We start from the raw sequence: 25,873 nt of genomic DNA on the forward strand, positions 1-25,873 counted from the left end.
CTTCCGCGCCAGGGAGATTGCTGAAGCCACTGAGCATACACCCTGACCGTTTCTGCCCTTAACCCAGCTGCAGCCCTGCTGCCTGTCCCTGTATGTTGTACTTGTCGGCACAATCCAGAAATTAAACAACAGATTCCTAAACTTTGTTTTATGATGTTTCAAAGCTGGACAGTTATCACCTTAATGGTGTTTTTAAGGGGGCTGGAGTAAACAAAAATCTAGTCACTGCTTTAATTGTTCTGCTGAACAAAACTGTTTTTTGCAAGATGCCCAGGATGTCCCCATTGGATGACACTTCTAGAGCGATTCTGAATAAATTCAACATGTGTATAGCATTTGTTATAAAATCAGTGCTTGTTCATTATATAAACTATGGGAAAGTAGAGTAGAAGAAATAAAAGATCAGCCGTCATCCCACCAATTGGAGAGAAAGTATTTGCAGGTTTTTTTCTCTCTTTTGTTCAAAATTGAGAGCATATTGACTTAAATTCTTTTCATCAACATGTCCCGTGTCACAAACTGTCCTGTGTAGACGTTAACTGTTGGTGGCTAGGCTCCAGGCCATGTACGGACTCTGCAGACTATTTCTTCTGTGCAATAGTCACTTCTTACCAGGCCGCCTTCTCTCTGTCCAGAGGTCTCTGCTTCAGTCGGGCCACCTGTCCTGTCGGGCACTTGTCTGACCGTGGATGGTCATCATCATAAAAATGAGGAGAGCTGGCACGATGGGTGCCGGGAATGCTACTGTCTGAATGGACGGGAAATGTGTGCCCTGATCACCTGCCCGGTGCCTTCCTGCGGCAACCCCACCATTCATCCCGGACAGTGCTGCCCATCATGTGCAGGTAAAAGCTGGCTGCCATCTGTGTGCTCCATAAGCAAATGACTTCTGCCTTGCAGGGCCCTAGAGACATCTGTAACTCTGGGGAGGTTGCAGGGGATGACCCCCGGAGCACTTTTCAGCGCTGTATGGTTTTTTTCAACAACCACTGCAGAATGATCTGGGCACTATCAGTGAAGAATCAAAGACCAGAGAAAATTCTAACATTCTATAAATAAGTCTCCTCCTTTTTGAATGATTGACTCAGTATGTAAGGTCTTTGGACTATGTTTTTCTAAAGGTTTGTGGGCTGATGTACTTACATTCCAGCTCTCCATTTTATTGATAGCATATTAGGTCTGAATGTCCTCATTCATTTGAGGGGATTGGTGCTAGTTTTATCTCATAAAACTTTATCACATATAAAGTAATATTTGAGAGGGAGAAAATTACTGAAGTCTGTGGCTATTGCTCTTTTTTAAATTAATAGACATGTAGCACTCTTGCCAAATGGAGATTTAGAGTGACCACACATCCAAAACATTTGAAATCATAATCATGGTAATCAAGATAAGTTACTAGAAAGACAGAATGGATTTGTAATTCAAGGGGGTATGAATTATGATTGTCAAATAACAGTAATTATAACCATAAACCTCATGTAGTACCTTTTATCCAAAGAGTTCAACATAGTTTTATATCTATTATTTCCCTCTCTTTGCAGGCCACTTTGAGTTAGGGAAAAACACAATGAGACAGTTTCTCATTTGGAAAACACACACAGAAAGATTGACTCTCTTACCCAGAGTGAAATAGTATGCCTGCCCAAAGACCTGGGAGAAATGAAGTCTCTCAAATCTCGTATCAAATTTCTTTTAAAGTTAAGTCTACGGTCAGATTTTGGAGTCATGATTGTCTTTTCCTCTGGTCAGTTACAACTCCATGTCTCTTTCTGTGCATGAGTCCACCTGTGCAAAAGGTGTGGCCAAGAGCCTGAGGCCTGGTCCTTTTGCAGCAAGACTAGCCTCAAAGGGAAGTTGACCTTTTTTGCCATGGTGGCAGGGAGAGGGAGAGAGACACTTAAAGTCTCTTTTAGCTCTGAGATTTTGCACAGCTGAACAGCTACAGGATCAGTGTGACAGGCAGCTCCCATACCCTTGTAGAGAACCAGATTACAAATGCAGAAGAGATGACTTGTTTTATTTTCTTTTGTTTACCCATAGTTCAGTTAGAGGTGCTTCATATCAGAACTATATCCTTTTTCCCATATTTTGCTAGTTAAATGTGGAAAACTGCTAGAGTCCCCTGCATAAGAGGATGAATGAGGAGTTTAATATGATAGACTCCATGTTGACTCTTTGGGGAGGAAAAAATCATGTGTTCGCATGAAGACCCGTGCTTTAATCATAGATGTGAATGCCTAGAGGAGGGATTTGTACCTGGATCTTTGCTAAACATACCCTCAATGAAGAATTCGAACAGCTAGACTGGTAGAAATGCAAAGATCTTACTAAGGATAGATAATTGAACTAAGAACTGAAAATCAGTAGAACCAGAAAGATTTTTCTCTATTACAGTCATGGAAAGTTCTTATGTAAGCACATGTGGAGTTGTTGATAACTAATTGTGGGTGTGTCAGTATCTGGATATATGTGTATGAAAACGCATTTATGTAAATGTATGTATAGAGGTAAATTTTTTCCAAAAGTCTTTAACATGTTGCCACTAAGGCTCCTTCTGAGTAGAGACTCCAGAGCTGTTACATTCACAGACTCCTACTATTTTTCTCCCCTCTTCCATTCCAAGATCAGCTGTTTTTCTTCTTGGCATAAGTGAGCAGTTCCTGAACTCTTCTAATGAATATTTACCAAATGATATTGTCTCTCAGATTTCCTGTCTTCCTTACTCTCTACTTTTGAGTTTTTCTTTTGTCTCCATGTCTCTGGCCCCTCTTGTGTTTTGCCTTGAGGCACGTTATGCAGCAGAAAGGTGAGCAGGAAAGGATACCTACAGACAGGCACATCATATTTCTTCTGACTACTTCCATACATGAGCGTTTAACAAGGCAGTAATTGTCCGTCCTCTCTAAGCCCTTTTTGAAAGCAATAAGGGAGGCTTTTCCTACATCTATTTGTTGATACACTTTGGAACTTTCTCTGTAAACCACAAGAAATGCATGTTTACCGTCTTGTTCCAGCACAATTTTCATCCTAATCATCTTCCTCTCTGCTGTTTTTATACTGGCAAGTTTGTTACAGTTGCTTGCGGATGTAAGCATTGATTGATGAATATCCATTTTCTGTGATACGTCCTCTGGCCTAAGTTCCAAACTTTTTACTAATTCCCTTGAGGTAAAGCTGCATTAGAAGTTGTTGCCCCCTTCACTGGAAATCAGCCCACATCACTTTACTCATTAGTCTTGTTGACTCTGATGCTGACCACCACTTTGAAAGTCATAGCCCCAATTCACTCTTAAAGAGATTTCTGCTCTGAGCATCCCTGTGTATATGGGCCCATTCTGGGGCGTGACTTCCACCGAGCTCCAAGCATGAGCTAGTCGTGATGTCTCCAGACTATTTCTCAGCGGGATTCAACACTGTCAACACCTTCTTGAAGAACTTGTTGTATTTGGATTACATGAATATGGTTAATGTCTTCATTCTTCTTATTTCCCCAGCAAAACTTCAGGGTAACTCCCAGTACCTCTTCAGATTTTTTCAACATTAAACTCCCTCTCTATCAGTGCCATCTCTCCAAGAGACCAAAACTACCTCTGCTCTCAGCATTTACCTTTCTTGATGATGATATTGCCAAACACAAGTTTAGTCTCAGGTGAGGGTTTTCAGACTGTTGATTCTACAGGAGCATTCCTGCTCAGTTTGCTGGCAGCTGATTTAGATTGGGTGTGGCCTCCTTGACAGCAGGACATACTTCCAAGCATAAAAGTACTCAGGATCCCAGAAATAATGAAGCACATAGGGCAGCGATCATTTGGAAGTTTTATTTAATCTGGAAACACATCCGTGATTCAAACAACCATAGACTTGGGTTGCAGTTTTCCTTGTCTCTCCCTGAGCCCTCAGTTTCCTCATGCATAAAATAAGGTGATTATAAGGAATAAATGAAATAACACATGTAGAGTGCTTAGCATGGAAACAACTGAACCTTAGCAAGTACTCAGTAAATGAGAGATCTGAATTTGAAACGGTTCCTGCACATTCATAGAAATGTCAGAAGAGGCCCCTGCTCTTGTCTCTAGAGTGGGAGTCCCCTCCCTGTAATATAATGATCTTATTGAATTCTCTTATTACCACTGACAGACTCAAACCACTTGGAACCTCATGTCCTGATTTTAGCTCTTTTGCCATTGTATGCCGTTTCCATGCATGGAATATATTTTCTTCACTATTCTCTTGATAAGAATAGAGCAAGATGTTCTTCATCCAGTTCATCTTTTCTGTCCCTTGAAGCAAACAGCACCAGGCTTTCAGGAGTTGGGAAGATTGCAGATGAATAATGTCTTATGTTCTGATTCTTTGTCATTCCCCAGATGACTTTGTGGTGCAGAAGCCAGAGCTCAGCACTCCCTCCGTTTGCCACGCCCCTGGGGGAGAGTACTTTGTGGAAGGAGAAACGTGGAACATTGACTCCTGTACTCAGTGCACCTGCCACAGCGGACGAGTGCTATGTGAGACAGAGGTGTGCCCACCACTGCTCTGCCAGAACCCCTCACGCACCCAGGATTCCTGCTGCCCACAGTGTACCGGTAAGCCACGCCATGCTTGTGTACTTGGTGGGGAAGGACGCAGCCCTGGGTGTTGTCATTCTGTGGGACTCGCAGGTCAGGGTGAGCCCCATGTGGGAGTGTGCCAAACCGGTATCCCATCAGGAACAGCTGGCAGCCTGCTTCCTGAATGTATTCTCTTTATCACCCACCTGTTTATGCCGTCAATATGCCTCCCACCTGAGATGACTGTGAAACAAAAAAGGAGACTGGTTCTCCCTGCCATTGTTTCCTTAACCCCAAATCTCAAACTTGAGGGATATACCTAAGCAGGGACTCTGCGACCGCACCAGATTAACCAAATGATTTTGTTAATGTGAGAGGTCATCTTTGTGTAACAAATGGGAAGAATGGTTATTGATAAATAATGTAAATAAAATTCTTTGAAAAATATAAGGGTGGTGAAGACTTTCAAATATGCATAATGCCACCCCCTCAAACTCAGAATGATTAGTAAGTTAATACCAAAAAGTATTAGGTGACTAGCACTGCACATGTATAAGGAGTGCTATTATTTTCAACTTTTTATTTCTCAGGTAATCTGACCTAAGCAAGTAAATTTATGGTCATGAAACTTGTTATAAGGAAATTTGTCAAGATGTTAAACATAAGTTACTGATTTTCTATAACTTTAGTAGTACTTTTAATTAATACTAGAATATGACTTTTTCGAAAGATATTTAAATATAAAACTACCAAGTTGACAGACCAACTAGTTTTGTTTTGTTGTTTTTGTTATTCTTCCCATATTTCAACTTAAATCAATAACCATTTACTCTTTAAATATATAGCCTTAGAACATAAACCGTTTTATTTTATTACTTTTTTTTTTTTTTACATTAGATCATCTGTCAGCTGGCCAGATCTGTTCTGTCATTATGTGCAACATCATCAGTGTCTACATTTTTTATAGGTTCATGTTGATGGCATTTTTGGAATTGATCAGATGAGCTTGCAGGGACAGCCGCATTGCTGGCTGTTGTCATCACGCACGGCAGCCCAAGTATTACCAGTTTATACAGAATTGTTAATCTGAGAAGCTTAATTAGCACTACATCTTTTCAGTATAAGAAATAGTTCACATGTGTTGTATTTTTAGGATATGCATGAGCTATCATTTCCCACTATGTTACCATCACAATTTTCTCAGATTCAAACCTTACTGATGATTTTTATTAATGTATAGCCATAGCTTTACTTACAACCCCCGCGATAGAAACCACTTAGCATGGTCTTTTCCTTGGTGATAATGAATTTATATCCATTTAGCTATTCAATTTACAAATATTTATAGAATGTCTGAATTGAGCTATGGAGATTCCAAGGCTAGTGAAAAGAGACATGACCCCTGTCCTGGAGCAATCACCAAAAAAAGAGCCAAACAATCCAATATTTCACATAAAGTCAGTAATGATAAAGTGAGAGGCATGCCTTGAAAGGGAGGATTCAAGAACATAGGTAATCCAGGGACCTAAAGCAGCAAATACCCCTGGTTCCATTTGTGTTAGGATCTGAGTGATGAACCCCAGGAGTTGACTAAGGGCGTGGCACTGAGAGAGGAGATGTCTCCAGGACCACTGGCCCAAACTCACTGATGGGACACCTTACTGAACTCAGAGGTTCAACCCGTACAGAGAAGGAGCGCTACGTGGAGATGGGACCTCTGAGTATGCCAACATGAGTGGCATGTGCAGAGACCTGTGGGTTCTACCAAGCAAGGCGGCAGTATTCCTGCATTCTTCTCCATCTTTCCAAAGAACAGGCAACACCTCATGTGCCTGGCTTTAACTTCTCATTCATGAACTTAGGCCTGGATTTTTTTTCTGTACCTAATGGATATTTCTGGCCTTTCTCATTCATAGTTGGATTGAGATACAAAAGGATAAAAAGCCTTAACACTCAAATTATCAATTTCTTCCCATCACAGTAATTCTCAACAGTGGCATTGATAAGTAGCATATTGCACATGTAGAAACATACCATCTCTAATGTTAGGACACTTGCATTCTAAAATGGTCCAAAAGTCGTATGTCCAGCGTGGGGTAACAGCTTCTGAAGGGTCGGATCCCTCCTGATTTTTCCATCTGTAGGATGCCTTGTCGTTTCCTCCTCCTTCAACTTTCCCTCTTCTCTGGCCTGGTTTAAAGCAAGGTCTGGTAAGGAAATGAGAAAAGATTGCACATCCCTGCAGGTGAAGCTACTTCACCAGCACACAAAAGGGAGAGGGTAAAATAGTGCTTGTTTCTTTTCATAACGTTTAAAATTTTCTTTCCTTCTTTATTTTTAGAGCTGGAAAAAAGCATGGCAGAGAAGAGAGTGGAAGGTAGAAAATAAAAAAAATTAGGGAACACCAGTGAAAACACTGGTAAAGATGAAACAAAGGAGTAAATGTTTGGAAACAGAAGTTTAAGTAAGGGGGTCTAGAGCAGGAAAAATGAGAAAAGAGGCCCAAAGAAGGGAGATACTGGTAAGATTATCCAAATGACATTGTTGGTCAGGGTTAAGTTAGGAGCCTCCTGCCTCATGGAAGGAAACCTGCAGACTGTACCTCGGCTCCAGCCCTCACACCATCACTGCCAGCATATCCTGATGTCCTCTGGATTCTTTCCAGGCTCCCATGAGAGCCCTGCAGATCCCAGGCTATCCATTTCACTTCATTTCATAGCTTCATCACTGCTGTCTCTGCTTCCTCTTTTAAGTTTTCAGACACAAGATTGGGCAATGCTTGCATGAGCCAAGTTAACATAAGTCACAAAAACCCAATGGAGATTTGCAGGGCCTAGTGTGAACAAGAGGGTGTTGTCCTTATTTCTAGCCAAAGCAAAAGTTAGCACTGGTCAGTCTCTTAAAGAAGAAATTATCCCTAGACATAGATGACCACAAAAAGGTCACTGAGAAAGTCATCCATCCCATCTTGCCATCTCTAACCTATGTGGATGGGATCTGTGGAGTCATACCTGAAATTGGACCTTCTTTATTTTTAGAGTTGGAAAGAAGCATGGCAGAGAAGAGAGAGGGACATAGAAAATAAAAGAATAAAGGAACACCAATGAAAACACTGGTAAAGATCAAATAAAGGAGACATTTAGAGGCAGAGCACATATGGCGCCATAAAACCAATGGCTGTTCTTCAGCTTGTGCCTGCTGCCTTTGGGACTACTCATAGCAGATACACTTACCCAGTTTAAAGGACAATGTATGGGCCGATCCCATTATGCTGGCTTCCCTGTCCCTCGGAGAAGGTCCACAGTGAAGTAACTGCCTTGGTCCTCAAAAAGACCCTTCTTGTCACATCATACTTACTGGCTGTAGGATATATTCATGAGTGGATAGAAGGAAAAAGTGACATGTAGAGCTTCTGGATCATGTGGTAACTACATGTCTCAGTTTCTGGTTCTTGGCTAAAAATAACAGTTGATGAAGTTGGTTCTGGGAAGAACATATGACACTCTTTTGATTATGTATGCATTGAGAAAATGTGGCCCTCTTAGAGGTTTGCTAGGTAGGGTTGTCGTGGCTGTGTCTAGACTCTAGTGAAGTTGATTGGAGATGCTCTCTTATCAGTGGGATTATGATTTCTAAACTAGAAACTCCACCCACTCACATTTTCCTTTCTGATATCTCAATCATATTGCTGCCTGAAGTTACAATTATTGTTGATTTTAGTGGAAACCAATGCCCAAAGTGATATCTGGATTTTCTGGTGACATTTTCTGTTGCAAGTTGTAACTAGATCTGGGGACTTTCTGGTCTAAGGCTCTTTAAATAGCAAAGACACAGATGATTTGCACATGATTTCTCTGCGGTTGCATCCTTATGAGCGATTTAGATTTCTTTCAGCCATTAATGTGAATTTCTAAACATTGGAATGTTACACATAGGTGTGTTTGGTAGTCTGGCATGAGCATTCGTCTGAATATTAATTGGTCAAGATTGGAGGTGGCCACAAGTAAGAGAAAACCCAGCTGCAATTTTTAAGTAAATAGAGGTTTATTTTACATATATCACAAGACGTTTGGAGGCAGATGTTTATCAGCATTGATTCAGTGGCTCAGTGAAGTCAAGTCTCTCTCTTCTGACAGAGGTGTCACAGCTGTGATCCACATGTTCCTATCAAGGCAGGAAGAATGTGGAAGGATGATGGTGGAACCTATCTACCCTTCTTTGAAGACAATGAAAGCTTTCCGAGAAATCCCCTCATTAGCCATCAGGTCCCATTAGCTACAACCGGGTGATGGAGCCACCCTAGTTTCAAAGGATCCTAGGAAAGCAGGGAACAGGATTGTCCCATTTAGTTACATGCATTGTAATCCAAGTCCTGGGGCTACCCCAGAGAAAACCAGGATTTCCCTAAGCTAAGGAAGATAGATAGAGTGGATGTTGTGTAAGCAACTGACAGCATAACTGTGACAGGTCTTTTTTGATCTTTGTTATTTTGTTTAAAAATGCAAGAGCCTTCCTGAATCAGACTTTCTGATTTGTTACTGCATCATTTATTTAAGAAGGCACCCAAGGCCATGATGACTGGGTGTGCTTTGAAACACACTATGTTGCATAGTTGATCTTCTTTGCTGACCCATATGTTCATTTTTCCAGATCAACCTTTTCGGCCTCCCTTATCGCGTAATGACAGCGTACCTAATTACTGCAAAAATGATGAAGGGGATATATTCCTGGCAGCTGAGTCCTGGAAGCCTGACGTTTGTACCAGCTGCATCTGCATCGATAGTGTAATTAGCTGTTTCTCTGAGTCCTGCCCTTCCGTATCCTGCGAAAGACCTGTCTTGAGAAAAGGCCAGTGTTGTCCCTACTGCATAGGTAAGACCAAGAAAAAATCCTTCATCTCCACCAGTGCTCACTAAATCTATTCTGACAGCCATTTGCCTAGATCAGTTCATATTTTTGAAACTGGTTTTTTTCTGCTTGACATGTCACACAGACCCAGTGTAGCAGCATTGAGCAGAAGAAAGGTATGGAAGACATGCTCCCAAGATGAGCTTCCCTAAGAATAAAAAAATGTTCTCTGAGCATGTCATAATGTTATAGCACTGTCATGTTCTATTGGGCTCCTTTGCCCAATTCATGGTTGTCAATTTCAGGACTGTCTTTCTTCAGCCTGTTCTTTACAGTAGTCTTTTTTTCCAGATAGAAACACCATGTGTCATATTAAGAGTCTACTTGGCGTATAAAGCTTGCTGCTGTCTTGAGATCAACTAAATATGAACTATTAATTTAATCTCCCAGTTGTTCCTGTTTTCTGACACTTAATGGATTCTGTTTCAACCACATGGTTGTCCCTGTCAAGGGCCCAGGCACACAGAGTGAGGCCTGAGTAACTCGAAAGCCCTCTCTTTCATGTGACTTGTGGTGATGCATCTTTGTGGGCAGAGGACCTGTGTATATTGGCACCTAACATCTGGACCCAAACTAGTCCTATGGACATAAGCCATATGCTGTTCTGAGGCCCAAAAGGTGAGACTGAGACAGCTGGCAGTTCTATCAAGGACAGCCCCTGTTCCCTAGGCTTTCACTCTCTTTTAATGCTTTTGTATCCAGTAAAGCTCAAAGTCAAGTGAAAGACAATGATACATCTCAATCAGATAGTGAACCTATAATCAGAGTAGCAAATGAAAAATTGTACAGTCCGTACTAATTGTACATATTGTGCATTTATTGTTGGGGATTTTGCAAGTTGCCTAAACACAAGTCATTGCATATATCTGGAATGATGGTTGGGGAATAAAAGAGATCTTCTGGCTATAGAGTTTTGTGGCATTTCCAGTAGATAAGCTGAGGAATGATGGCCATAACTCAGGCTCATGGGGACATCTCCCTGTCCTTGTCTTGTGACCTCTGGCCACTAGGCAGGGCCACACTGAGCCTTTTACGCTGCATCTGTCGGTATATGAGATGGAAAGATATTTTAAAACACAATGCCTGTTCTTAGGAATTTTACAAAGATTTTCTTACTATAATGGCTAAAAAGTAATAAAAGTTCTGTTTTGAAAGCTACATTCTCCCTTTTAATAGGGTTACCATCCATATAATTTATTCTTCAAATGATGATGCTTTTAAGAGTAAAAAGGGCTGTTAATAATTATGATGGGACAATGGTCGTAGACCAGGAGTGTCCCAAGCATATTGGATATATGGTAGCCCTACATCTTAGCATTGGCTTCTCTGTATTACCCATAAGCTTTCAAGCTCCTAAGTGGAGCCAAAAATGTATCCATGCAGATACCCAATTTAGTGCTACTTACCTTTTCAAAATGGTTGTCAAAATTCAGGCAAAAAGTGGCACTGCCTTTGGTGAGGTCTAAATGAAAGCTATAACTTGGCTGCTATTTCAGACTGGGTAAGGGGAGAGTATAGCCAGTATCCCCATAGTTATATATCAGAACTTTTTAACTTTTAAGTTCAGACGTACAAGTGCAGTAAAACTTCAGTACTAAGGGAAATGGTTCACAAGTCAACCAGGGATACTTGTGTCATACTTGGGAAGCCAGAGCCCAGGAGGTCTGAGAATCCCATGTTGCCTTCAGAGGAGAAACCTAACAGCACATTTCTCATGTGTTGAAAATTCACAGATTGTTCTGTGTAAATTTGTTGTGTTTTGCTACTTAGTTGGTAAATTTGTAATTAGTAAATTATTCAACGAGTGAATTTGTTTTCATATGATAGTAGATAATAATCTCTCACAAAACCAATTTAACAAGTTCAAAATTATGAAGAGAAACCTGCAAATTATAGTATTCTATAGCCTTCCTTTTTATTTCTTATTATTTCCCTTCATACTTTCCTATTCCAATTACTGCATCATTTAGATTATATATTCTTCAGTGGTATAGGGAAAAAAAGGACCAGTTTGGCTCAAATTCGTGATTTTGATTTTAAGTTAAACTGCAGCACTTTTGCTAAATTGTGGTTCATAGGAGCTCATAACGGTATAGGAGACATTTTGATTCCGATTCTCTCTCCCTCCACAACTCCCCTCCCCATCCCAAACTGATGCATGTATAGTTTTATCATATAAACCTATGACTTACCTTCAGGGGACCATGTTGGAGAGACTTAACATTTGATGAACTGTAACCGTGTGCCTTATTCACTCATTCATCTTAATAATTCATGTGTGTTGTTGTATTATTGAAATAGTTATTAAGCCCCCTTCTGTCTGCATCATATTTACTTTGCAAGTAGCCTTGTTAGATAGGCCTTCATCCTTTCTCATCTAGTCCTGCTGTGTCTAAACATACAAAGTCAAGTTCATGACTGCGATATAGGGATTTCCTGTCTGACTCACCAGTTTCCTTTTGGGCCTGTTTTCTTATCACCTAAGAGGCCCTGACTTCCAGTCAGCCTGGTCCCCTTATAAGGGTGCCAAGCCTGGCCAGCACAAGCACACCCAAAGGCAGTTACCAGCTGTGCTTCATTGGCAGAGCCTTTATCACCATCCAGAGATCACTGAGCAAAGGAAAAACATGGAAACACACTATCAGGAAGCATGTCTTAAAGCACACAGTTGTTTTTCCAGTGGGCACCAAAACCCAGTGCTCACATTGTTTCCTGGCTTAGGCTTTCTCAGTCTTAACCCAGGTTATCGTCTGTTCTCAGGATCTTGCGTATCTCTGTTAGAATGTACAGACTACCCCGCCCCAGCCTCCAGTGCTGACCTCACCTTGGCTGCAGGACTCTTCCATGGGGAATGTTCTCCCTAATTAGTCAAATACAGATCTCTAAAAACCTCAAACTCACAGTTAAGGGACTTCTTTTATTAGTGGTCAAAAAAAAGTTTACATGCTTTTACCCCGTGAAGCATCCTTTTTTCTTACTCTAAGAAAAATGAAAAGTGATCTTACCAAAAGTAGTTTTCTAATTACAAATATTTGTGTTCCTTTTGTTAAATTATCAAGTCACTAATGTGTAATGATAGTGCTTCTCTTTTGATGTGTGAGGGGCTCATATTATGTGTGGTAATTTAATAGGATATGTAATATAGACATAATAGGATTAATGATTAATTTTGAAAAGTGAACAGCTTTGTCTAATTTCTTATAGTACCTATTATTAGGGAATTCATTCTTCTACTAGAAAGAACCTAAGTAGTAATTACCCATTCATTTTAATGGAACATTTCCTGATTCCCTCATTTTTTTGGTACTCTGATTTTCTACACAAGTACATACAAACTTAGATTTTATTTTCATAAGCTGACTATAATGATGGCTTAAAGAATAAAGAACAAGAATCAAACATTGACAAGTATGAATCTGGTGGAGATAAAAGGTCTGGTGGGAATTCTAATAGGTGAAAACAGATACGATATGTGGTTCCTTGTAAACAGCACGTCTGTTACACCCTACTTAGCCACGCAAGAATGTACTGGTCTCTAAAGCATCCCACGGCCATTTCACTGATTACATGTTACATGCCTTTCTCAAACCTTGCCAGAGCAAAAATTATGTCAGTGCTACAGTGAAGTCTTGGTTCATGACTTCAGGGAGGATAGCAAACAGGTAAATTAGCAGGCCTTACACCACACCTCTCATGTGCCTGTGGGGATACTCATATGCCCATATGAGCCCCGACCACATCACCCGTGCTCTAATGTTTGTGTTGGGGATGCTTCTGCGCATACCTGAGTGCCAGACTCTGGCAGCTTCTGGAGGGGGGACCATGAGTCTTTCAGTGGAACCTGCCTGTGTCCAGGGGTCCATCATTCCTGGTCAGATATTACAAAGAAAGAGTATGACTTTGATCATAAAGTCTAGCTTAAGTTAATTTCCAGGATTTTCAAGCTCATCTCACTGCTGTATCATACCTGTTGCACTTGGAAGTCAAGATGCTCAGGTATGTCCCCCGATTAAGCTACTCTAGTTGATCAGGACTGATCTTAAGAGCTCCTTTGTTAGCCAGGTCTTTAAGCGTTAGCATGCAGAACATCGTTTTGAAAATTGTGACTTGGCAAGTATTTATTTGTTCCGAACTATGTGTTACGTTAGGAGATATTTCAAGGTCAGATTTTTAGAGCCATTTGTTGGCTGGAAATTCTCGAGTCAGTGCATCTTTCTCACTTCAGAAATTTTTGTCGAAGGTTATTTTTGGATGATAGTTTGTGTTTATTATATATAATACAAATATATATTTACTTATTTAGATGCTATCTAAAATAAATATATCTGTGGCTCATAACTTCCAGGTGAACAAAGTTAACATGTTCTGATTACATGCCTTCTAATCTAGTATTATTTAAGTGTTTTTTAGTATCGTATATCTTTAAGGATCTGTGAAAATGAGTTCTTTTATAGGTAGAAGGTACTTTAAAAATTTCTTACAGGTTTAATATTAATTAAATTAATACCTCTGTATGATTAGAAGTTAGCTACTTTCATATGGATGTATTTACTAATATTTGAAGTGGGACTTCACGTGGAGCTGGCTTAGCTGTGTTGTCACAATATCTTCTCAGTTGGCTGTGATACCGTAACTGTATAGTGATCTTCTCCACAGTGATCTTCAACTAGCAAATGATTAAACAGTATTTAACCTTAATAGGGAAATGTCTACACCTTATATCAAGTCAATCTATTATACATTATTCCTTTTGTTAGATTTCTGTTTATTTAAAGATAACTCTACTAAACTAGTATCTTAAAGATATATAGCATCTCTTTGGAACCTCTGTTGACCATTTTGTATTTAATTCAGCCCAGGAATCAAACATAGTAAACATTTAATTCAGACATCTTCAAGGTATACAACCAATAAAACTTAATGTTTCACATTTTGAAACCATAATGATAAGGTACTGTCCACCTTCATTGGAACATTTTTCACCACTGCTTCTCCTATGTATTTTCTTAAAATTAAAAACTTCTGCACATTGGAAAGGGACCTTCCCTTGGAGCCAAAGCATTAAAATCACAGCTCTGTCACATTCTAGCTTTATGTTTTGGTGATCTGATGTAATCCTAGCTGTTTCCTCATCTGTAGGATGGCAATAATAATATTATCCTGTGTTTCACAGAAGTACCAAGAAAGTTAAAAGTGACATAATGTATATATGCAGAAATACCTTATAAACAGTAAACACAATTTAAGTGTAAATTGATTCAGTAGAATTGCTGCTTTTGTAACACAGATTGTGCTGATTTGAGTAACGTTATCGAATAGATTGTAGCATCTCACTGTTAAATGTAGCAGCTGGCTTTCTGCAAGAGAAATGCCTGGATATAATGTCTCAGTGATGAGCTTTTGAAGGACGAGAATCTCTTAGATAATGCTTTGGTGGTGTACCCCATCCTGCCTACTCTCATCTTAAAAAGCTCATGCTACTTTGCTCACTTGATTATAACCCGGGTAGAAACAGTGTGCTTTCTTTAGTTCAGCTGTGTTGTGACAGTGCCTTGCCCACAAACTGCACAGTCCTTTCATACCTCTAGACATTATCAGAAGTGAGAAAATGAGGCTCATTTATTTCTGTTTATGTTGAGAGGGTAGTCCCATTTGAAGAGTCTGTAAATTTACTATGCATGATCCACTGTGGTTCCTGGAAACAGTGTACATGGCATTTATAATCAGGGCATACCCTCACAGGGAGGAGATGTACACCTCCTGCACATTCTTCAGAGCTGTCAGTTACCGTGGCCCTACACAGACGTCCAGGTTGTCACAGTCAGTGCTAAAAAGATTTAAATGAAAGCTGAGAGATGTAATTTAAAAGAAGGAGAAACAGGATGCTTTTCTGTGTATTGTTTAGAGTATAAGAATGAAAACATTCTGGTTGTTGTGCACTGTGTTAACTTTGGAACTGGTCTAAAGTTAACACAACAAAAATAAGCAGTGTTTGATTTCAGTTTGTTTGGGTCTTACCCTATGCCCTAGGAAGCAACTGATCTTGCTTCCTCCTGTAAGCAGCTTTCTCTTCTCACTTCAGTATCCTTTCCAGGCCACCGGCGGTGTAAACAGAAATTCAAGTTGTTCTGGTTAACTTGCGGAAAAACCCCTAAGCTGCATAGTCTTTAGGTGTGCTCCAGCCCCACATTCTTAATTTAAAGAGGTCTGCTGCCTGGCAGGGGGGCTGCACTGCTATTTACAGAGAGGTCCAACAGCATGTGCCTTTCTCTTATTTCAGTCCAGGAGGCCAAACCTGATTTGTACCCTCTAGTGGTCGGGGATGTAGGGGGAGACCCCGTCACAGGAGGGCCCACTGGTAAGAACCCTCTGGAGGCTGCTGGCAGTCTCAACAGGACTTGAACTGTGACCAGATGAAACATCTTCTGTAGGTGCAAAAACTGGCCAATCTGGAAAGTCCAGTGACTTCCACCTTAAGGTTTTCTTAACAAGATGCTATACCCTGACTTGTACGTAGATTGCTTCTTCTAAGTGCTAAAAGAAGTAGTATTTCTTCCTTCTTATTTGGGCCACCTTGATCTTTAGTTGTTTCTGCCTGCCTTTTAAATTACATTTTTATATTTCCAAAATGATTCTGTGAATAATGTCCGTGTACCTGTAGATGCATCTTGGACTGTAGGCTCTGCTATGAAATGAGACCACATTTAAAATTGAAAACAAAATGTTTCCTTCAACTACTGTCCATGAAGTGCTTAATCAACCCATAACAAATGCTTAATACAAGGATTAAGCTCTGTTACTGACAAATTGTGTCCTCTTTGCATGCACTGGTTCTCAGCCAAAAGTGACTGTGTTTACTAGTTTGGTGAGATTTCTTTTTGTAGAACTAAAGTGTATCATTCCTCTATTAACTTGGAAGCCTGAGCAATCACCTATTTCTTTCTGGTATGTTGAAGAAACCTGATAGGCTCTTTTAACCTTTATAAATAGACTTGCACTTCCTATCCTAAGAAATAAATGAAATAAACAAAAATGGAATTCTAAGAAAGGCCTTAAAACTGTGGCCAAATGTGCTTTCACGACAATTAAGATAAGGCAGTACATAAAGGTGGGAATCAGCCTGCATGACAGCATTTACCTCAATTTTTTTTTTTAAATAAAGATGGATTAGGATCTGATTTTTTTAATTGGAAGCTAAAAGTTATAAAGCAAAATACTCAAGTATTAAATCAGTAAGCATTTGTTGCATTTTTAACCAGAATTCCTTCATCGTTTCCTGACAGAATTACTGTGTATTAGATCTCTGCCTCATTGAAACTGTCTAGGCCCCCTGCATCTGTTGTTAGCAAGACTTCAGTTGAGTTCCATCTTTTCATTCTTTTACAGTCTGTGAAGGCCTGGTGAGTCAGCGTATTGAAAATCAGTCATCATCGTCTATGTCTGTGAGTTCGTGGCGGCCTGCACATTATTTCCTCAGATTCCTGCGTCATTACAATTTTCACGTGTTTTAAGTCTCTTCTTTATGTTTTTTTAAAAAAACAAGTGAAGCCAGTTTCTCAAGCAGGAGGTGCTCACATGCCACTTATTCTCCAAGTATGGAGTTTGTGCCCAGCATGTGCCTGACAATACAGAAATGAGAAGCACACAAGAAGCCAGGGATTTCAGTGTCTTGTTAACAAGAAAGTCAAATGTCAGTGGCATTTTATTCCTTTGTGGATTAGAGAAAGAGTGCTATGGTGCATTGTTACAGGTGTAAACTAACATTTTAAAAGTACTTCCCCTCTACGTGCCCAGGTCAGCAGTGTCATTGGTAATACTTGGCTACCTTTTCTACCACTCCCTTTTCTAAATCTCACATTACCTGTAGTATATGTGGCCTCTTTGTATGCCTGCCTAAATGACTTCACTAAAGTTTTCTGTAAATCCCTCAAACCTCAGACTTAAGAACCCAAATTGAAATTTCATGTTATTAGCAGGACCAGCTGTCTGTGCATCTTTGCCAGACATTGGACTCATCCATTTGGATATGGACTCCCAGAAAGCTGATGAGACCCTCTGGATGCGGGGGTGTCTCCTGAGGACCAAGGCCTTGAATGCCTTGCTCACTTCTGCATCCCCAACTCCGTAGGATGACACTCGGGGGCCTTTGATCTCAATGTGAGGAAAGAACAGATGCCCCCATTATAGTACTGTGCTGGCTTGTTTTGCAGTGAGACTTATTCTGAGATGAAGAGCTGCATTTAGCTTCTTGGCCACCAGGATCCCAGAGTAAATTACTTTGCAGGACTCTAAATAGTACGCAGGAGATTTGAAAGAACTGATGCAATTTCTAAAGCAGCCTAACTTCCTCCCGGGAAGTTACTCCCACACCAAGATTCTGACTTCATGACCACCAGATTTAGAAATTGAAGTATCTATGTAAGAAGTTGCCTCCTAGGCAGAAATCAAGAAATCCAACTGTAACATAGGTCAGAGTTAATTTTGGTTTGTATATCCTTCCACAGAGGAAAGAGTGGGGAAAATCTAGGGATGCATTTTTTTTTCAGAGGCTAATGTATACCCCACATCATGGTTCGTTTCAGAGCAAAGGCTGTGCTCCCACCTCAGTGACTCCTGGAATACTAAATTGGATCTTTATAGAGGAAGAAAATAACACAGTTCTACATTTTCCCTAGCTGTTAATTAGTTTTATGGCATAATTTAAATAGCTCAAGAGTAAAAACAAAGTCCAGCCTGAACAGCCTGTTTAGTCTTCTTTTCTTATCTTGAAAAGAGATAAGATACCAAAGCTTAACTGGAAGGAAATTAACATTTCAAGGCCTTGCTGTTGCTTCCTCCTCTTGTTATATTAACCAGAATTAAGGAAAAATAGAAGAGGGAAACCCCATGCTGAATTTTCCAAACTCTGCCACTGAGACTTTGTATATTTTTATTGTAATCATACGCGATACAAGATAGTGTTGCTCATATTTGAATTCCAAAAGAAAAGAGGACATTTGAGCATCCTAAGAGGAAAGCAGCCCCATGGAAGGAGCCGCTGCAGCCGCTACCGAGGGGCTCCAGGCTTCTGCCGTGGTTGATGGTGAGGTGATGGCAGAAGTAAATCTTGATTCTCTTACAGGGACTTTGTTTCTGAAAGAGGCCAAAAGTCATTTCAAGCTGAATCTGATGGATAAGATAGAGGCCAGAGCTGAGGAAAATAAGTAGCAAAGCTGATCTAAGCCAAGGTGTGACTGTGAAATAGTAGCCGTCTTCTTTGCACATTTCAAAACTGGCCCTGGATGCCATCACAAGAGGGACTTCCAAAGCTGTGTGCGGCAGCGGCAGTACTGTTGGAATACGTTTATAGCCTACCAGGGCTACTGAGAAGGGGGATCGTGTTTGTTTGGATATGTAACTCCTGATTCGTTTCAAAAACAAACTTTATTATACTAGTATCATACCTTAGGTTTTCCTTGGAACATTCTCCTCTAATCCTCTTATTCTGAGAGAGAGGGAGGGAGAAATAGTAAAGGGAGAGAGAAGTGTTAAACGAAGATTTTCCTAAGGAAGACCAGGAATCCTGAATACCCACTTCGTTACCTTCATTCCTTGACAGCATTGTGTGATGTGTGATGTAGTCAGTTGAAGGACAATTTATCTTTGAAGACAAAGATAAATTCAAGTGCCCATTTTCAAGTCAGTGAGCAGTAACGACTTTAGTTTGTGTGGCACTGATTGATCCTTGTCTGGGCAAGTGGCCCTTCCACGGGTTATCCCGCTTGGTACATGGCAGGCAGGTGCTGGAGGCCTGTGGAGCCAGACCTGCTGGTGTTCCCCTCCTTGCCCTGCCGCTACCTAGCTGTGCGTCTTGGACAACTGACTTAATCTTGTGCCTCATTTTTCCATGAATTGAAACAATACCCTGTCCCATTGGGCCATGGCGATAAATGGCATTGACACAGATAATGTGCTTAGCACAGGGCCTGGTGTGTAGTGGGCATTCAGTACGTGGAAGTTACGATTATTATTAGGTATCAAAGAACAAAACTTAATTGTCAGAATAAACAAACCAGTTGGAGTAATAAATATAGCCTTTAGAGTTAAATGGCACAACCCTGATAGCCAAACATCAACTGTTTTGGTTATTTTTAGTTGGATATTCCCATTCTTTCTTTCTCCATCCCTTTTCAGGCTGACTGCTTAAATTACATTTATATGTAGTCTCAATTAGACTATGCTGTTTCCCCCAAAAGACTACAGTTACTATTAATTTAATTTCTAGAACCTCGAATTGCATGGAATAGCCACCACGTCTCCCTGTAAACATGGTAGCTTCTAAAACTTCCTGATGGAGTTTTCACAATTTGATTGCTACGTGTCATTGAAGGAGACAGCATGTCTAGGAAAGCACTGAGGATACTAGGCCGGGTGTGGTAGCTGGTGCCTGTAATTCCAGCATTTTGGGAGACTAAGGCAGGTAGATGGCTTGAGGTCAGGAGTTCAAGACCAGCCTGGGCAACACAGTGAGACCCCATCTCCTCGAAAAATAAAAACTAAAAATTACCCAGGTGTAGTAGTGCATACCTGTACCTCTAGCTACTCAGGAGGCTAAGGCAGGAGGATCACTTGAGCCCAGGAGTTCAAAGAGCTACCACTGCACCACTGCGCTCCAACCTGGGCAACAGAGTGAGACCCTGTCTCAAAAAAAAAAAAAAAAAGTTATTGGTTTTCCCATTGCTTCCAACCCATTCAGAGTAGTTGTTCTTTCTCATATATCATTTATACCTATTCCTTGAGACAGTGATCTCATACAGTTACTGAATGAGGATTTACATAAACCTTGTATTATGCTGTAGCTCAGCATTTGGTCTTCGATATTTCTTCTGTGGTTTTGATACACCTGTTGAAATTCTCCTACATAGGTCAGTATCACTGAGAAAACACCACATTTCATGGCCTGGTGCTTTAGGTCCAGGATCAGTCTGAGTTCTTCCCATCATTATTCTCGTGTGTGGAGGGAGGGAGGGAAGGAAGGAAGGAAAGAAGGAACAAAGGAGAGAGGGAAGGAAAGAAGGAGGGAAGGGGAAGGAAGGAGGAAAAGAAAGGAAAAGGGGTAAGGAAAGAAAGAGGGAAGGGAGGGAGGGAGAAAAGGAGAGAAGGAAAGACGGAAGGGGAAGGAACAAGGAAGGAAAGGGAGGGAGGGGAAAGGAGGGAAGGAAGGAGAAAGGGAGGGAGGAGGAAGGAAAGGAAGAAAGGGAGGGAGGAAAAAGAAGGAGGAGGAAGGAGGGGAGGGAGGGAGAGAAGGAAGGGATAATTACAGACAATATAGACTGCAGAAGGAAGGAAAAATTACAGACACTATAGACCACTGCTTGACCTGGAGTCAGAAGAGTTATGGACAAGATGGGATGAGGAGTTTCACCTTCTCCTGTCTGATTTCCTTGTACAGTAATACTGTCACTCACATTTTATTCGGTGATATTGCATTGTATGGACCAAGGTTCATGTAAAATACAATCAGTGGTACTGCTTTATGAAATACTGCTTTCTTTCATTAAGAATTCTCTGCAAAATAGACTCTAGATTTGATGGCCAAAACTAATATCCTCAGTGCAGCGTGTTGGCTGGAGGTCAGAGTACTACTTGAATTAGGCTCATTGGATGATTCTGTTCGGCCAGTTTGACACATGTGCATTTGGATACCTTAGTGAAGTCGCCTCCTTGAAGGATTCTATATTATCGAGAACTATCGTGGGCTTCATTTGTAAGCCTCCAGATGAGTTTGTAGCCTAATAATTAGTGTGCCAGAAGATTTCTGTGGAGCATCTACAAACATAGGGAAGTGCATTTTTTAATAGATATTGAAAAATTGATTTCTGATTACAACTAGAACTTTCCATGATTACTTGACTTAATGCCCCTTGTTGAACCTTAGTGATAGTTAGAAAAATGATCGAAGTTGTTGATAACATAGAGATGATACATTTAACACGGCGTCAGTTTCTTGCTTGGGCTTGCTTCTAATACTCCCCAATGGATTGAGAATGGTATCTGTGGGGTAAAAATTTTACAATATTAGGCCATTATTAGTGGCGTTTATAAAGGTGCATGTGCTTGAGTACTATCTGCCCTCTAGATCCTTAACCACAGATGGAAAATATTTTTTAAAAAATAAAAACATATAAATTTTAAAATACAGTATAACCACTATTTACATAGCATTTACATTGTGCTAGGTATTGTAAATAATCTAGAGACGGCCTAAAGTACACAGGGGATGTGATTAGGTATATGCAAATACTATGCTGTTTTATATAAGGGACTTGGGACATGAGCATCTGTGGATTTTGGTATCCCTGAGGGTGCTGGAACCAGTCTCCCGAGGGTGCCAAGGCACAATTGTAGTTGGTAAGAAGAAAACACAGAGACCACAGATCTGTGAGCATTTCTATCTGAGACCTTCCTCTGGAAAAGCTCAGTCTGAAGCACAAGCTGGGTCTTCATAGAGAGCCACTTCCAGCTGCCTTGGAGTACTTGCTGCAAAGCTTGGGGCTGCTCAGAGAAAATGGCTCCTGGTGCCATTATGGGCTTCTCAGTGTGCCCTGAGATGTGCTGGGTTCTGTTTGTGTGTGTGTGTCTGTTCAGTGAACTCTGACCCTTCAAGAGCTTCCCAGATGCTTTCCAGGAAGAATCCTGGGCCCTGGGGACCACTGCCTTCCTAAGGAACTTTCCTTCCAGGTGCCTTTGTAGTTTTTCACGTTTAAGCGACAAGTGGGGAGTGGCGCTGCTTTTAGAATCTGAACGTAAAATGTCCCTGGATTAGTAGGTGGCATCCAGTTATCAGTCTCACGCTCACATTGCCGCCGCTGGGTTTCGATGTGCCCCATCTCTGCTTTGGCTGCTGGATCTGCTGGTCCTTGGGCCTCACTCTGAACCTCATTCTTGTGTGCTAGAGGGGAATTTCTGTGTGTGAAATGTGGCCACTAGGGAGTCAGTTCAGGTACACCAAGAAAAGGCGTTGAGTCCCAGAGAAAGGAACCTTCAGAAAGAAGGTTGGAAGAGGGAGGAAATGAGTGTGACAAGGGACAGCGTGAAGAAGGAGCAGAATATTTAAGCTGTAAATCCTTGTATGTACTGTACAAATAGCTCTTTAATTTTTTTCTCAAAAACCATAGTTTGCTGGGGGAAAAAGTGGATTGCAATGAAATGAAGCTGTTTTTAAAGTAGAAATGTCCTTGTAGATGAGAGAAATCCACGGGGCATCCCTGGAATTGAGGGAAGTGGTTATCTCAGGGCTAACTCCCACTCAGGGGTTGCAGAGGAAGCCTGCTAGTTCCCCGTGTTGTTGCCATTATCACTCCTTACCATTCCCCTGGATGATTTACCAAACAGGAGGAACTTCTTGAATTTTCTTGAATCCATCTCTGTAAATAAACTCAGGTGGACATTTTATCAGTCTCTATCTCTTTCTGGATGACAGTCTTAGGACACTTACCTAACGGGTATCATTCCCTGCCGGTTGTTGTAGTGACCACCGTGTGCTAGCCTAAGGGGCCACAAGATGGGAGCCCCGAGGGTCCTTCCAAGAAAATGGCAATGAAAGACTAGGGAAACCAAAGTTTCACCCATTTCCAGAAATCCTAACGCATACTGTGATGATACAAAGCTATTCCCTTGATCTCACGTATAATAAGATCGTGCGCATTGTCACATCAGCAACTCCACCATGTGCTGTTCTTTTCACTAGAAGACACAATTCCAAAGAAGGTGGTGTGCCACTTCAGTGGGAAGGCCTATGCCGACGAGGAGCGGTGGGACCTTGACAGCTGCACCCACTGCTACTGCCTGCAGGGCCAGACCCTCTGCTCGACCGTCAGCTGCCCCCCTCTGCCCTGTGTTGAGCCCATCAACGTGGAAGGAAGTTGCTGCCCAATGTGTCCAGGTATCGAAGCCACCATCCTTCCATTTGTTAAGCTGTAATGTTGATTGAAGGTGAAATTAGAGCAGAGCTCAACCTGCTCCCTCTTTCATTAGTACACGTGGCCCGAGTAGCACGTCAGGCCCAGTTAGCGCCTCCCACCCAGAGATCATGTGGGTAACTTGGAAAAGTATGGCCATCCAGACGAGGGGCAGATTTTGGTTCCATGCCAGAATTGCTCTGGTTCTTTTCTTCTCATTTGCATTCTCTAACCTTTAGTGTCACCAACGTGTTAATGACACCTGCCCTATCATAGTAGCACAGTTTTAGTGCAGTATTGGACCAGCCTAGGGAAGATGGTCCAAGATGGGACCCAGAAGGGAAGATGTCTCAAGCCATTACACTGTTAGAAGCAAAATGGAAGACCTGCATTTAAAGAATGTAGTTCTGGTTTATTCTTTTTTTAGTTCATCATTTCCAGCCAGTACCCACACCATCCACGCAGCCTTCTCCCAAGCCCTTAGCTGAACTTTCCGTCTCTTTCCACGCGTAATGCGAGCCACGGAGCATACCCCAGCTGGCTGTTGTGAATCGCCATACCTGCATCTTTCCCCACACCCCACGCTTCGTGTCAGCTGCATTATTCATCTCATAGTTTCAAACCTAAGTCCTTCACAGCTGCCCAGAGCCTCCCCTAGCCCTCCTCCTAGTTTCCATGTCTCCATCTCCTGCCAAAACAATTCCTCTTTCCCCTGCGTCTAATCCCAGAAATGCAAGACCCGAGTCCTCTCCCTGGGGACTGAACCCCTAGACACACAGATTTCCCAGGTAGTATAGGCCGCACAGACCCAAGTGAAGGCTCACTCCAAGATCTCACTGAGGTCCTGAGCGTCAGGAGCTTTTCCATCTTCACCTCAATTCTCATGTTTTCTCGCAGCACTGTATTAGAGAACCTTGTTCTATTCAATACAGGGAGCTGGGAACCATGCCAATTTACGAGTGCGTCTGTACTATGCAACTGTAAGATAGGACAGCTAGCCAAACCCAGAGTTTAAGTGAGCTCTGCACATGTTGGCCTTTTGTTTAGGTGTTGTGCAGACGAGCCCCAATTGAGCATTTCTAAAAATGTTCATTTATCTCCTAAAAAGGATAGGATGTTCTGCCAGGTATAAGGGGGTGGAACCATTTTCAGAGCCTTCAGTTGGGTTCTCTTAGTCTCATTGGTCTTGTTAAAAGTGTACATGGAGAGTCAAAGATTCACTGCAGTGACATTTTATCACTTGCTGTGTGTATGGAAAAAAAAAAGTCTTAAATGTTTTAAATGAGAGTAAGAAAAAATATGTGGTTTCCCACTGGAATTATTTTATCTAGCATATATCACCTATGTTTCACAAGTTTCATACCAGTTTCCCCAGTAATATGCTTTTAATGATATAAATGATGAAACTTGACCTTATTTATTTCACGAAAATCCATTTAATGCCTGTTATGTGCGAAGCACTGTTCTAGGCACTGGGGACACAGCAGTGGATGAGATAGCAGTGCACATGTCGCTTATGTTGTAGTTGGGAGAAGCCAGGTAGCTAACAGGTAAACAGTAAATAGGCAGCCACCGAGATGGGGATCATGCTGTGGAGAAAGGCGTAGCAAGACAGAGAGCTGAGGAGAAGTGGGCAGGCAGGTTGTTTTTTATTATGTAGGATGGTCAGGTAGCACCTTACCAACAAGAGGGGATTTATGGAGAGGCCCAGAATAGCAGTTCTCATGGGGAAGAGGCAGAACCTCTGAGTATAGCCAGGGCCAAGGCCCTGGATTGGGAACATGCTGTGCGTGTTCAAGGTGGAGCAGCGTTCAGGGTGCATGTTCAGGAGGAGCTGTGTGGAGGGAAATCAGTGAGCACGGAGGAGGTGAGAGGTGGGGCAGAAAGGCAGCCATGGGCAGACACAAAGGGTCTCGCAGATAAGTACAAGATTGTATTGAGTGAGATGAGACCTTGGAAGGTTTGGAGCAGGGAGTAACAGGATCTGACTTACCTTTGAACGGATTTCTCTGGTGCTGGGTTGATCATAGACTGTGGGACATGGAGGTCAAGAGTGAAAGCAGAGAGACCAGCCTGGAGGATTTTATGAGTCGAGGTGAGAGATGACAGTGACTTGGATAGGGTAGTGGCCATGGTGGTGGAGAGAAGTGGGCGGGTTCTCATTACGGCATATGAGTCGCATCAGTAAGATTTGAATATATGTGGGAGTAGCCAAGGATGACTACAACATTTTGGTTTGGGGCATTTTTAGCTCGAAATACTCACTTAACATCAAAGTGGAGATAATGAATAGACAGTATGTAATTTGGGGTTCAGGAGAGAAATTGAAAGTAGATCTACAAATTTAAAAGTCAGCTATAGGTAGTTTCTAGTCTCAAGGTTTTTAAGCCTTGAAACTAGATGACGTCACCCAAGAGTAAGAATAGATAGAAAAGAAAAGAGAGCCCAGGACTGAGCCCTGAGACCTAACTTTTG

The 25,873-nt window shown here is 41.5% G+C and overlaps 1 protein-coding gene across 5 annotated transcripts in view; it reads left to right on the top strand.

Annotated features, from left to right (window-relative positions):
- CRIM1 (cysteine rich transmembrane BMP regulator 1) overlaps positions 1-25,873 on the top strand; it is a 192,677-nt gene that overhangs the window by 156,270 nt on the left and 10,534 nt on the right. For 4 of the 5 annotated variants that reach the window (XM_032239289.1, XM_032239293.1, XM_032239290.1 and 1 more), the window contains 4 exons: positions 636-845; positions 4,371-4,586; positions 9,201-9,422; positions 23,188-23,382. In XM_032239289.1, the coding sequence (XP_032095180.1) occupies positions 636-845; positions 4,371-4,586; positions 9,201-9,422; positions 23,188-23,382 (843 nt within the window). The remainder of the gene's footprint in view (positions 1-635; positions 846-4,370; positions 4,587-9,200; positions 9,423-23,187; positions 23,383-25,873) is intronic. The other variant, XM_032239291.1, reaches the window with a different exon arrangement.

This window comes from Sapajus apella, unplaced genomic scaffold (genome assembly GCF_009761245.1).
Source record: "Sapajus apella isolate SASKATOON/1434 unplaced genomic scaffold, GSC_monkey_1.0 scaffold44, whole genome shotgun sequence".
In the NCBI taxonomy this organism is placed as follows: domain Eukaryota; kingdom Metazoa; phylum Chordata; class Mammalia; order Primates; family Cebidae; genus Sapajus; species Sapajus apella.